The 12,581-nt window shown below is 42.0% G+C and overlaps 1 protein-coding gene across 5 annotated transcripts in view; it reads left to right on the top strand.

The window, feature by feature from the left end:
* Positions 1-8,195: 8,195 nt before the first annotated feature.
* PPP3CB (protein phosphatase 3 catalytic subunit beta) overlaps positions 8,196-12,581 on the top strand; it is a 40,282-nt gene continuing 35,896 nt past the window's right edge. For all 5 annotated transcript variants that reach the window (XR_015913491.1, XM_088526448.1, XM_088526451.1 and 2 more), the window contains exon 1: positions 8,196-8,336. Coding sequence is in view for 4 of the 5 variants with exons in the window: in XM_088526448.1 (XP_088382574.1) it covers positions 8,267-8,336 (70 nt within the window). In the remaining variant the exon portion in view is untranslated. The remainder of the gene's footprint in view (positions 8,337-12,581) is intronic.

Genomic DNA, 12,581 nt, shown 5'->3' on the forward strand with positions numbered 1-12,581 from the left:
TCTTTGTATACAAAATTAGTCCTTTTGTTTTCCTCTCCTTCCTGTTCCTTTCTAGGGGAAAAAGCTGACCTACCTTCCAGGCTCCAGTAGATGTACACTTGCCAGGCTGGCAGTTAGTGAGGCAAACCCAGTTTTCAGTGTGCTGAGATCTTGGGCAGAGATCCCAGCTGTAGTTGCTGCTGAGGAAGGGGCAGGGAGACACTGTTCATCAGTAAACCAGAAATTTCCTCACTTCCGTAAGGCGAACTAACAATGCTTCAAACAGAAAAGACTGTTAATGCTGCACGCTTAATTATACCAATGTAAACACAAAATAAGTTTAACTATTTTAGTGTCAAACATACTTGCTTTTGTAAGTATTTTTCAAATAAATCTATGAAAATAGTTCTATTTACTTGTCTGTGTATGAGCTTTCTTTGCTGTTTGGCTTTCCTTTTCTGTTGTCTTGAAATTGCTGATTTATTATTATTTTTTTTACATGAACTAAAACAAGTTGTTTGTTATAGTCCATTAACACAGTTTATATAATAAATAGTTAGATTGAAGGATGTTATGAGGAGTCTTGTAATTCTGCTGCTGGTTTTGCATTTTGATGTGTTTTGTTGCTACTCTGTGCTTAACTTTCCTCTCCTAATGGGCACTAATAAGCAGTGCCCCTTAGAAAGCATTTTGTGATTTCATGGTTGGGGGAAAACCACAGGAATATGTGCAAGATGGTAGTGTACACAGCTAAGAGCTTTAATCTCATAGAAAAGGGTCTTGAGAATTCACTACTGTGGTGAGAAATTTGTGTTTTTGATAAGAGCGGCGCTCCTGGCCTCGCGCAGACAATTCAGGTATGGCAGTTGGAGTTGTTACCAGTACAGGGGGCAGTAATTTAATGAGAGGGGGACTGCAGATTTAGTTCCGCCAGCTCAGCCTGCGGTGGAAGGTCTAGACTGCCCTCTAGTGCTAGGTACTACTTTGGCCTCACGATCATTCTCTGTGTATTAATTTTAACTTCAGGATTTGCACCTCAGTGCTTGATGGAATTTTATCTTTTCTGCTGTTCAGTCTGAGATTTTTGAGTCACATTTATTATAATAAATGTCTTCTCTCAGTTTCATGTTGCTAAATAATTCCTATTATGTCTATTATTTTAAGTCTCCTGCAACTATGTAGTGTTGTGTTACACTTCTTTTTTTTCCCTCTTTTTTCCTGTACGTATTTTCCTCCACCAGCTCTGGTTACTGGAACAGAATAAAAGGGATTCAGTAATATATTTAATGTCAGGAAAATACATGGGACAGGGGAGGAGAGGGAGAAATGTGCTTTGTCTGGAAGTCATAAGCATCGCTGGCCATCTCGGTGCCTCAGTAGTTCACATGTATGCTATAATTCAGTTGACTTTACTGATAACTTGCAAATGTCCAGTGGTATTTATTGGCTACTTGAAACCTAGAAAATCAGTCCTGTATTAGTTTAGTAGCTCATTAAAGCTCACTGTTGCCTACAAGAGAGGTGAGGAGAGCAGCTTTCCCTAGGAATTCAACAATTGCCCTTTTCTTAGTCTGTTAAGTATGTAAGCTTTGATGCAAAGTAACCAAGGTTTTCTTCCTAAAGTATCTCTTTGCCTGTCACCAGCTTCAGGGTAGGTTAGTGGGTGGAAATTTTAAGTGAAATTAAAATAAAAATTTACATCTAAAAATAATTTAATTTCTGCTCCCCTAAAATAGAACATTAAATGTATTTGATCTCTGATGTGTTTTTAACAAGAGTTTGGATCCAGTTACATGGAGGAAAAACATAGTAATAAAATGTAAAAACTTGGTGTTTTAGCAGTAGCAAAGTGTGTAAATATGGTCTTTGTGTGTATGGAAAAGTAACTACCTGGCTTGTGCGTGCTACTTATGGGAATAATACTCGGAGTTGCTGAGCAGCAGGTCTCCTGAAATGGAATATGTGCTACAGCGTACAATACCAGCAAGCTGAAATGAAGCTTTATCAATGACTTCATCAAAACGAAGCCTCCTTTAAGGAAGTGGGTCACAAAAGTGCAAGGTAAGTGCCCAGTCCTTCCAAACGGAGGGCCCTGGTGCCACATTAAAATGGGTGGAACTTGGGAAGAGGGAGGGAACTGTCTTACTGGTATTTGCTGTGGTCGCTGAGATTGGAGTTGCATTGATTTAACAGTGCTGGCTGGGGTGTGAAATCAAGTGCACACAGGGCTCCAGAAAACCGGCACTCATGCATTGTTAATTAAATGCAGGTTTGTATTTAATGTCACTTCATACACTTGCCTATTTTGGCAATAGGGGGAGGAAAAAAAAAAGAACAAAAGAACCTTCCACCTGTGTCATGTCTGAGTAACTTGAGTCATGCACTGAAATGAAAAATGGACAGATCTGAGCATTTAGCTGGGGGGGCAAGAAAAGAGGGAGGAAGGAGAAGAGAAGCCAAAGAAGAAGGTGGTTAGTGAATTGGAGAGTGGAGGGAACAGATGGATAGGTGAAAAAGATGAGCTAAATGAATGTTTGAGTCTCTTCCATCAAATGCCTCCATCTTTACAAAGAGCACTCACTAACTGATGCATCTAAATTTTCTTTCCTTTTAATAGACCGATTCCTGGAAAGAGAGGTCCTCGGCACCAGTCTGCCTGTGGAAGCCTTCGAGGAGGGAAGACTGAAGCGTGTGTTCTGGCGAGCAGGCGTTCTATAGGACTCTCTAATTATAGTGTTCATTCCATTGCAAATTAACCTGTGCTATGTGTATAGATAGAGACAAACATCAGGAAAGCAGTGTAAAGGCCAAGTAAGTGTTTATACCAGCTGGGGCAAAGATAAAAAAAAAAAAAAAAAAAAGCTTGGATGTTACAAATTTCTCATTTATGTTAGATGCATCCTGGAGTCCGCTATCACTATGCTCTCCTTGTTTAGAACCATGGGTGGCAGGAAGCAAAAGGATGAGATCTGTTTGTGTTTGGTGCCTCTAGCATTTCTTCACCACATAGTCCAAAACCTTTTTCATCTCTAATTCTTTTTGTGTTAGTTCTTTCACAGTTGCAGTCATTTTGTTTCATACTTCCTCAGGAAAGAAAAAAAATCTCTTCAGTGTTTTTGTAATTCTAATACTTATGTGAGATTACTTTGGATTATCGTCTTCTGCCTTGGTTTAACAACCTAACCATGATCTAAGGCTTGCCCAATTCTGAGGGTCATTTTGGCTCAACCATTTTCTAAGTTATGCAGTCCCTGTAGATCATTTACTTCCTGTTAACACGTTAATACTTAATGGGGCTTGGTTTCAGCAGCTTGGTAAAAGAATGCAGAGGGCTCGGTTGAAGGTGCATTCCTGCTTTCATTGTCCTGTAGTGGCCAGATGTGTTGGAGAGGAGTAGAATAGCGTTTACTCTTCAGTGACTGATTCATCCTATCTCCTTTTTTTTGGTTTGTCCCCAGCATAGTTTGCTTTTAAAATACTTAACAGTATTTCTCTGACTTACAGGCCATTTTGTTCATGGAAGATAATACCTCATCAAAATTCATCTTTATACATCATAGCTTCAGTTTTATGGTAACAAGATAAATGGTTGTGTTAATAAGGTATGCAAATACATAGGCCTGATTAGCTTGAATATTTTGTCAGTTAAGTCTCTTTTTGCTTGTGGAAGCTGTAAGAAAACTAGAGAGAACACAAAGGAGGGCAGCAAAGTGCAGAGTGAACTCAATTTTAGAGTGCGTAGAGGTGACTGCATCATAGTCTATTAATACCATCAAGGTAGAAGATAAATGAAGGGAGGGAATTGCTTGGTCTCAGATGGTATGAGAAGGATCAATATCTTAAAGCTAAGGAAGAGAAGTTTGAACTAGATAATAAGGGAGGGGGAGGAATGCTTTAAGCAGAAAAAGTGAGCAATGTTTTGAGCAAGCTAGGGTAGAGCTTTGGGTACCACGTTGCTCCAGAGGTACCACACTGAAGTTAGAGGTGGGGCTCATAGGGGATGGTAAGAGGAAATCACCTAGGAGCAGGCTAAGTGGCACAGGCTGCATTGCTTTATCTTTTATTTTATTTATTTATTTATTTACAATTGTGATTTAATACAAAGAATGATTCTGTATATCTACAGCCTGTTCATAGATAAACACAGATTTTCAAGGAAATGAGTACAGGAAGGGAGTGTAATGGGATGGAGCAGTAATAGGGAGTATCTTGTGGAAGGTTTTATCAGTGGCTATTTGGTATTTTTGCTTCCTGCTGTTGATGTGGGTGTAGCTTTTCAATACTGGATGAACAACTGTGAAGGCTTGTGACATTTGTGTGTGTGTGTGCACAGAACAAACACATAGCTGGCCCAGAGGCTTTCCTTTCCCTTGCTGACATTCCCTAATGCATTGGCAAGGCAGAAAGAATAACTTGCTCCCCATTCCAATTCACCAGTTTGACATATGACACTGACAACTAGAGGATATATTGCAATGATAATGATTTTTATGATGTTGGGAAAACTGGCCCAAGATTGTTTTCTGTTAGTAATATGCTGCCCTGGCGTTAAGCATAATAAGGTTCTTCATTAAACGGGGTGGGGGGGCAGGGAAAGGCTTGGGACAACAGGAAAATCTTGTGTCCTCTTAGGAGAAAATATTGAAGTATTCATACTGAAAGTTGGTGTGGCAATATGTCAAAATACATTTTTAAAAATGTGGCTTGTTCTGAGGCAGTCTTACAGTTTATACCAACCACTGTGAAACCATTTCTGGGAATTCAGAGAGTTCCCAGCATACACTAGTGAGAATCCATGAAATGGGACAACCTCTTAAAAGTTTTGTGTCTCTCATCTTACTCTCCTGCTTATAGCATGTCTTTCTCTCTCAGACCTGGTTATCTCTGCAATATTTGTTCTATGTATCTTTCTCTTGGGATCTGGAACGTATCTCTCGTGATTCAGTTTCCTTCTCAGAGTTTTCAAAAAGTCCTTGTTGGATAATTAGATGATTCTGGGACACTGAGTTGTGCCAGTTTAAAAGATATGTAGCTTTTACAGTCAGATGGGACCATTCTGATCATCTAGCCTCCTGCATGAGATAGTTACAGAATTTCACACAGTTATTTTATATCTAACCTCTCTATGGACTTGAAGTGCACTTGCTGTCTGAGATGACTGTTTATGAAATATATTTACTACTGTATCTTGAGCTGCAGGGGAGGATGTCATAAAAGTTGAGGATTTAAAATGACACTTCTCAATTTAAACCTTTTTTCACACAGCTCCAGTATGTGCTGCTTTGAGATGGAGTGGGAGTAAGGGAAGGATCATCTGCATCCCATATGGCCCCATTCCCCATGCTGTGGCTTGGGATTGCATCTTGCTGATTTTTTTTCCCTCTGATTTGACAGTAATTTTTTCAAATAGCAATCTAGTGGGATGAAAGGCTTGGTTATACCACTCAGAATATCAGAATAGGAATCAGACCTTCTTCTTTTCTTCTTTACTTTCTTTCTTTCTTTTTCTTTCTTTTTTTTTTTAATTTAGGTATTAGAATGGAATAGAATGGCCACTTGGTGGCAAAACTGAACAGGAAGGGAAAAGAAAAAAAAAAGCACTCTTCAGGCATGCTTTTATTTGCTTTATTTGTGTGAGGTTTATGGTAATCTACAGGAACACGGACTTCAACCTTCAAGGCCACATTTCTATTTGTAGCTATATTTTTAAGTCCCTGCAATGGTAATGCTTGTGGTTCTAGTGAAAATTGTTTCATTTCTTGAATACAAGACGTATTGAAATTCGTCGGCTTTGCTTCCACTGTGATGTTATAGTGGGTATGTGGAGGCAATGTGAATGCGCCTTGCAGAGTCTCTGGTAGATTTAGAGACAATATTGCATGAGAAATCTTCAGTGAAAGGTTAAGGGGCTTAAATGTAGTTCTATGCTCTTATTTCTCTCTCTCCTTAATTTAAATTCTGGTATTGTCCTAGTAATAAAAGCAAATACCATATGTTTTATTGAACCAAAGTGGAAATGTTAAAAAAAAAAAAAAAAAAAACCTCCGAGGTAACTGCTAGCTATCTTCTCTTATAGCTATTGTTATCCCAAAGATAGTCATCCAAAATACCATTTTTTAATGTTTAAAGGAGGTATAGTGTGTAGGGAAAGTTATCCCATCATCCTGAGATATTTCTGAGAAAAGAACAAACTTTTGAAGGTGAGAGTGCTTCCACCCCCCCCCCCCCCCCCCAGTAATGTCCGGATATAACTGGAAACATTTCAGTGTGCAGGCACTAGGTATGTTATCTAGGAACTGATGATGTCTCCTTCTGTCACAATATCATAATTAAATTATGTTACACTTTTTTTCCCTTTTTTTTTTTTTTTTTTTTTTTTACCCCCCACCCCCCCACCCCAAGCAGAGCTCTATCTGTGTCATCCCTTTCCATACGCCAGGGAGATAAGACTGGGCTCATGAGAAACGAGAATAGTTGAGTGGAAGAAAGAACCCAAAAGATGCATTTTTCTTGCACCTGCACTTCAGGTGAGGTAAAGAGGCAATTATTGACAACACTCAACAAGGTGTCAAGTGCCCTATCTGCTTTGGAATACAGACAAATTAATTTCTTCATAATATGAGAATCTCTGAGGTGTTTCATGCTGTCAAACATTAAATTGCATTTATTATCCGATTTCATTCTAAAGAAGAGACAGAATTTACTCCCTTGTTCTAGCAGCCTGACTTTAGCACTAAGTCAATAGAAGCAACATTTATTTACTTTCCTACCTATCCCGTGCTCTCACTGCACCTTCTGAACTGTCTGTTAGACCTGCATGCTGTGGAAGGAGCAGTTCCTATCACTGGAAAGCTTAGTGGTTAATCCAAAATTTTCACCTATGATTTCACTATGATGATGCTCTATGCATCTCAATCCTCTTTTGGTGTGTGCATGCACACATTGTGCGCTTGCTTACAGAATTGGTAAATTCTGTTCTCTGAAATTTCAGTGTCTCACATGTTTCGTCAGGGATTGTGGTTCTGATTCCTTCACGTTTACCAGTTGATGAGCTCTTTTAGAGTGGTATTTCATTCAAAAATGCTTGCCTGGACCATGCTTGGCTTTGTAATGAAAAATCAAGTTAGACTTGAATGCCCATGTAACCAGTGATTTTAATGCTTCTGTGCTTAAGCGAAAGTGCTCCCCAGGATGCCAGTTCCTCCTTGGAGCTGACATCCTTCTCGTTTGACCTGAGTGGCGTGTGGAAAACACCTTCCTGGAAGCTATTGCCTCAAAGCAGCTTTGTTTTCCTTGAATTTCCTCATCTATGGTGCGAAGTAGTTTGTACAACTATATATATATATATATATATATATAATTACAAGACTTGTATTAGCGGCAGAAGCGTAAAGCAGCCCGTGTAGATAGCGTGTTCGTACACTGAACATTTGTATGAGGTGCAGAGATGTTTGCTCGGTTTGCTCGATCTCATGGCGTTCGTTTGAAAAATGCTTCTAGTGTGTATTAATGTAGTAATTGGATATTTTTGAGGGCTCCTCATCGTCTGAAGTCCTTTTGTTCTTTCTGCGCCTTTTTTTTTTTTTTTTTAAACCAAGGTGCTTTCTGTGAGCTGAATTACAGTGTGGTCCTATAGCCACCGTTCCCTGGCACCACACGAGGAGGCAGGAGGAGAGAGGATGAAGCTGGTGCCCAGGGAAGCAGCCCTACTCCCTTTCTCACGGAGGGGTGGTGCTAGTCTAAGGGGCAGTGGGGTTGCAGGAAAGACCCCGCTTCGTTTCGATACAACGCGGGGAGCGCGGGGGCCGCGTCCGTGCGGGCCGCGCCGGGCGCCCCTCGCCGAGCACCACCCAACATGGCGGCCAGGCCGCGCCGCCCGCGGAGCTCTCCATGGTGGCCGCCCCGCCGGCCCCGTCCCGCCCGGCCCGGCCCGGCCCGGCCCGGGGGGCGGGCGCTGCGCGGCCGGCCCCGCGCGAGGCCCCGCGGCTGCGCCGCGCTCCCTGCCGGCCGCGCTGGCGGAGCGCGGAGTTCCGCCGCGCTCCCGTGCTCCCCCGGCGGGTGGCGGCGCGGTGCATGCCGGGCCCGAGGCGGACTGTCCCCTGCGCCGCCGGAGGAGCCGCGAGCCGCGCCTGCCGCCATGTTCGCGCGGGCCGCCGCCGCCCGCGGCCTCTAGCTGCGCCCGCCCCCCGCCGCCGCCCGCGCCGCGCGCCCGGCCCCGCAGCCCGCGGGGCGCCGCGGGCGCAACGAGGCTCCGCCGCGCCCGCCCGCCGCCCGGCAGCGCGCAGCCATGTCGGCCAAGGAGGGCAGCAAGGTGCTGCTGCTGCCGCCGCACAGCACCAGCGAGCGCGCCGTCAAGGGTGAGCTCCCCGGGCCGGCGCGAGCCGCCGCCGCCAACATGGCTGCGGCCCCGGGGCGGGCGGGGGGACCGCGGCGGCGGGGCCCGGCCGGGCCGCGCGGGGCGTCCTCGGCGCCGGGGGCTGCTGCTGCTTCCTCCGCGCTGGGCTCCGGCCGCCCGGCTGAGGCTCGCGGCCTGGCCCGGCGGCGGCGGCTCGTCCGCCTGGGGAGCGCGGCCGCCGCGGGAGCCGAGGTGGCGGATGCGGCGCCTCGGGCTGCCGGGCCCTGCGGGGGGAAGAAGCCTCGCGAGCGCCTTGTCCCGAAGTACGGGCGTTGGGGCTAACCCGAGTTAAAAGGATAGCGAAGGCCATGCTGGAAAGAATCGTGCAGCTCTTCTCTACTCCGGTTTCAGTTAAAAAAAAAAAATCGTTTCCCTCCCGGGGCTGTGTTTGGCAGCGCGGGCGTTGTTCTGCAGCAGCCCAGCTGCCTGGTTTGAAATTGGTGGTGGTGGTGTGCAGGGCTGTTCGGTTTTGTGCTTGACGTTCCTAGAACACACCGTGTAACCGCTTCTTTGTTTTTTAAATACAATATGTAATCTATAGAAATGAGAAGCATGTCTTCATCTTCAGCAGGTCTTAATTACAGCTTTGGAAGCCCATAGTATGCTTTGGAAATCAGCATGTTTTCCAGTATGCTGGAAACCCTTACTCACATTAAGTTCTTACGTGTTTTGGATTGCTTAACTTGTTGATTTGTTTGAACAAATTTTAAGAGGAAAAGTAGAAAATGTTACAGTTCATCTCTTGGAAGCTTGTACAGATTGGTACTGTTGATGTAAAGCTGTTATAATATGTTTTGCTTAGGCTTGTCATATTTTTTACTTTTATATAAATTTGTCATACTAAATCATTTTAAGATCTTAAAACAGCACAAGGGAACTAATGGTGAGTATATACTTCAGAGACCAATGGAGAACCTGCCGATTTCCAAATACTTTATTATTTAGCTAGTAGATTGTGAGCTGTTCACCTGGATGCTAAAAATCCTAGTTAAGACTTCATTTTAACAAGATTGTAGCCTGGGGTTAAGGATTTTCTTTGAACCTGGGTGTGCAGCATATAGAACTATTGTAACGCTAATCAGGCTTTGATGTCTTTATCAGGCATAATTACAAGAGGTTGTTAAAGCTAGTTAAATGTTCACACAGGAGCATTCTGCTGCTCATTCCATTGGTCCATGTCTTTTCCATACCTGTCGTGCTGAATCACTGGTTTCTGTAGAAAGCCTGCATGTGTTCTTGGTAACCTCCTCTGTTCTTGGTAGGAAGAACATTGATTTTTTTTTGTGGTTTTTCTTTTTCCTTCTCCGTGAGGTGCAATACAGTTTAAAATATTTTTCTAGACACCTGCCCTGGGGTGCAGGATTGCAGGTTATGCCAGGGCTGAGTAGGAGTATCTGACAGCTATGTTATATCTTTTGCACCCAAAAATGTTTCTTGTACTCTTATCTTTTGTATGATATTGCAGACATGATGATATGGATAGGACACATATCTTCACATATAGATATTACAGATGTGATACTCTTAAAATAGCTGGGCCTTCTATATTTGCCTGAACACGTGTAGGCCAGGTGTGCTGGTGAAACAGTGTGTCTGCAGTTTAAATGGTTGAATAATGTCCTTATAACTTTTCTAGTGCTTATGAATTTGTAGTACAAATCACTCTTTTTCCTACATATCAATTTATTTGTTAATGAATAGCAATGGAGTGAATTTTGGAATTCATTTTAACAGATATTTTTTGTCTAAATTTTGTTTAATGTAGTCTGCTGTAGGAAAATAATGTTTTGATTTTTTTTGTTATGTTTTGTTTTGGTGTGGTTTTTAAGGCTAAACTATGTTGGGGATACCCAGGTTTTCCATCTCTTCTTGCTGAGGAGTTCTACTTCTTCCAAGACTCTCAAGTCCTTTGGAATGGCCACATGAGCAGCAGGATGCAGTGTGGTGTCTGGTGCACCTGTGCAGAGTATTGCTTCATGTGTCAGCTTTTGTGCTCTGAAAGCACTAGATTTTTGGGGGAGGAAATGTGAAATCACAACTTAATGTTTGCTTTTGGGAGTTTCTGAAGTTAAACAAAAAAGAAAAGGAAAAGATTTGAACAGAGCTGGTGCTCGTATTTTTTTCAGTTGTCACTTTTATCATAGCTTTATTTTCTTCTTTATTTCTTGGAAGAATGAAAAAATAATAGAAACAATGAAAAATAAGAAAACATGAGACATGAAAACCTTTACTACAAATAATATATGTTGGTAAAATTGGGCAGGAAATAATCACCCGAGAAAAAGTGGTTTAATTATTGTGTAATCAGTAACTGAGCTTTTCAGGTAAGCTAGGATAACAGTTAGGGTATGTCCCTGGTTGTATTTTGAACTATTTTATTGGCTATTAACAGCATATATACAAATGTATGTATCTAGAAAAAATATTTGAAACCTTATCAGGTATAGTGTTTGTATTAGACATAAAGATAACAAGTATAATGGTGGCTTTAAATATGTGGTGTGTACAGTCTTGCTGTATTAGCTTGGCATGCCTTTCTAGATGTGAATTGTATCACCACAGAGTCCTGATTGCTTTTGTGAAAGTGCATAAAATGCTAAGATTTTCTCTTTTTATGGCTCACTTAAATTGTGGCCCAGTAATTTGTTCTTGTGGAATTTGCCGTATCTTAATATGCTTAGCTACAAAATTGCAATATCTGAGGTTAACGTGTGGCATTCAGTTCCTGAAAAGTGTGGCGGGGCTTTTCTTACTTTACTTACTTTTTTTCTTCTTTTTTTTTAAACAGATACAGGAAATGTACCTGTCCTCTTGATTCACTGTTTTCTAAGATGATCTATTCATCTTCAAACAATGATACCTAGCGATTTACTGTCTTAAGACTGTCTTTCTCTATAAAGTTCTGTCAGAAAAAGTTTGACTACCAATAGTAATTAACTACTCTGTCTGATTCCTTTGACTTTTATTTTTTTCGTGTGTGTGATAATTAACCAACTGATAATTAATTAGTTTACCACACCTTTGAGTGCATGTATGGTTTTCATACTTTACATTTGTCAGTATATTTTATCTTTTCCACTGAAGCAGGTGTTCCATCACCTTGAGCAAAGTACTTGTGACTGACAAGGATGGCCCTTCACTGGCTTTTCTTTGAGCGAGAAACACCTGGGCTTGTTGGACTCAGCTATGAGTAGCTGCACTGCACAGATACACTTGCAGTAGTGTCCTTCTTGGTGCTGCGCTTTTGCCCTCTGTGAGTGCTACTAGGCTTTGGGTATGTGTCCTGATGAGCTAATGGACATTTTTAATGAATTCTGAAGATGAAATCTTGTTCTTCTGGTCGTGGGAGATTTCAGCATCCCTTTGCCTTTCGGATAGAGGTCATGGTTGGGTGTGATTGGCAAGCAGCATTTTTACATGTTGAACAATAGCTTCTTGAAACAACTATTCAGAGAATTCTGAAGAGAAGCAACTCATCATTTATCCTTGAGCAGGATCTTAAGGTACTAATAGACACTCTCTAAGTGACATACGTGTAGGAGAAAAATAAGTCATTGTAGTATTTAATTAATTTAGTAGGGCCGACTGGCAGCTGGGGTTTGGGAAGGTAAAGCCAGAGCAGAAAATACTGGCAACTACTTGCTGGTGTGTTGTTCACTGTGTGAGAGGACTTTCTTTCTTTCTTACACAGGAATATTTTTTTTTTTTTTTTTTTTTTTTTGCTAAATGAGGCTAAGGAACTGTCTCACTGAAGTGTAAGTGGATGTAGAACTTATCAGCACATTTGAAGATCTTTGTTTGTTGCCTCTAAAAGAATTCTTTGGCTTTTTTGGGTGCAATTTTTGGGTGCTGATCTATTTTCCATAGCCTGTAGCTTAATTCATCTTCTGAGTCTGAGAAATGGAGCATAGCATCATTTTTAAGAAAGCTCCAGGTTGAAGTGGAGAGCTGTAAAATTAACTTAAGGAGACTCAGAGCAATTGTAAGAAAGCGTGGACTAAATACATCCCTGGAGGAATATAGTGCATAAAGAAAAGCTGGTACAGTCTTTATAGAAGGAAGCCAGCAGAAGCTATTAGAATTCTTCGGAGGAGCCAATGAGCTGACTGGTCCAGACAAAACTATTCATCAGGTTCCCTCATCAGAGCTACTGATGAAGTAAGCGGTTATGTTAAAGGAGGAAAAGACTTTTGCATCTAAATTGGTT

This window comes from Tinamus guttatus, unplaced genomic scaffold, assembly GCF_059628265.1.
Source record: "Tinamus guttatus ecotype Peru unplaced genomic scaffold, ASM5962826v1 Tinamus_guttatus_pri_ptg000246l, whole genome shotgun sequence".
NCBI lineage: Eukaryota > Metazoa > Chordata > Aves > Tinamiformes > Tinamidae > Tinamus > Tinamus guttatus.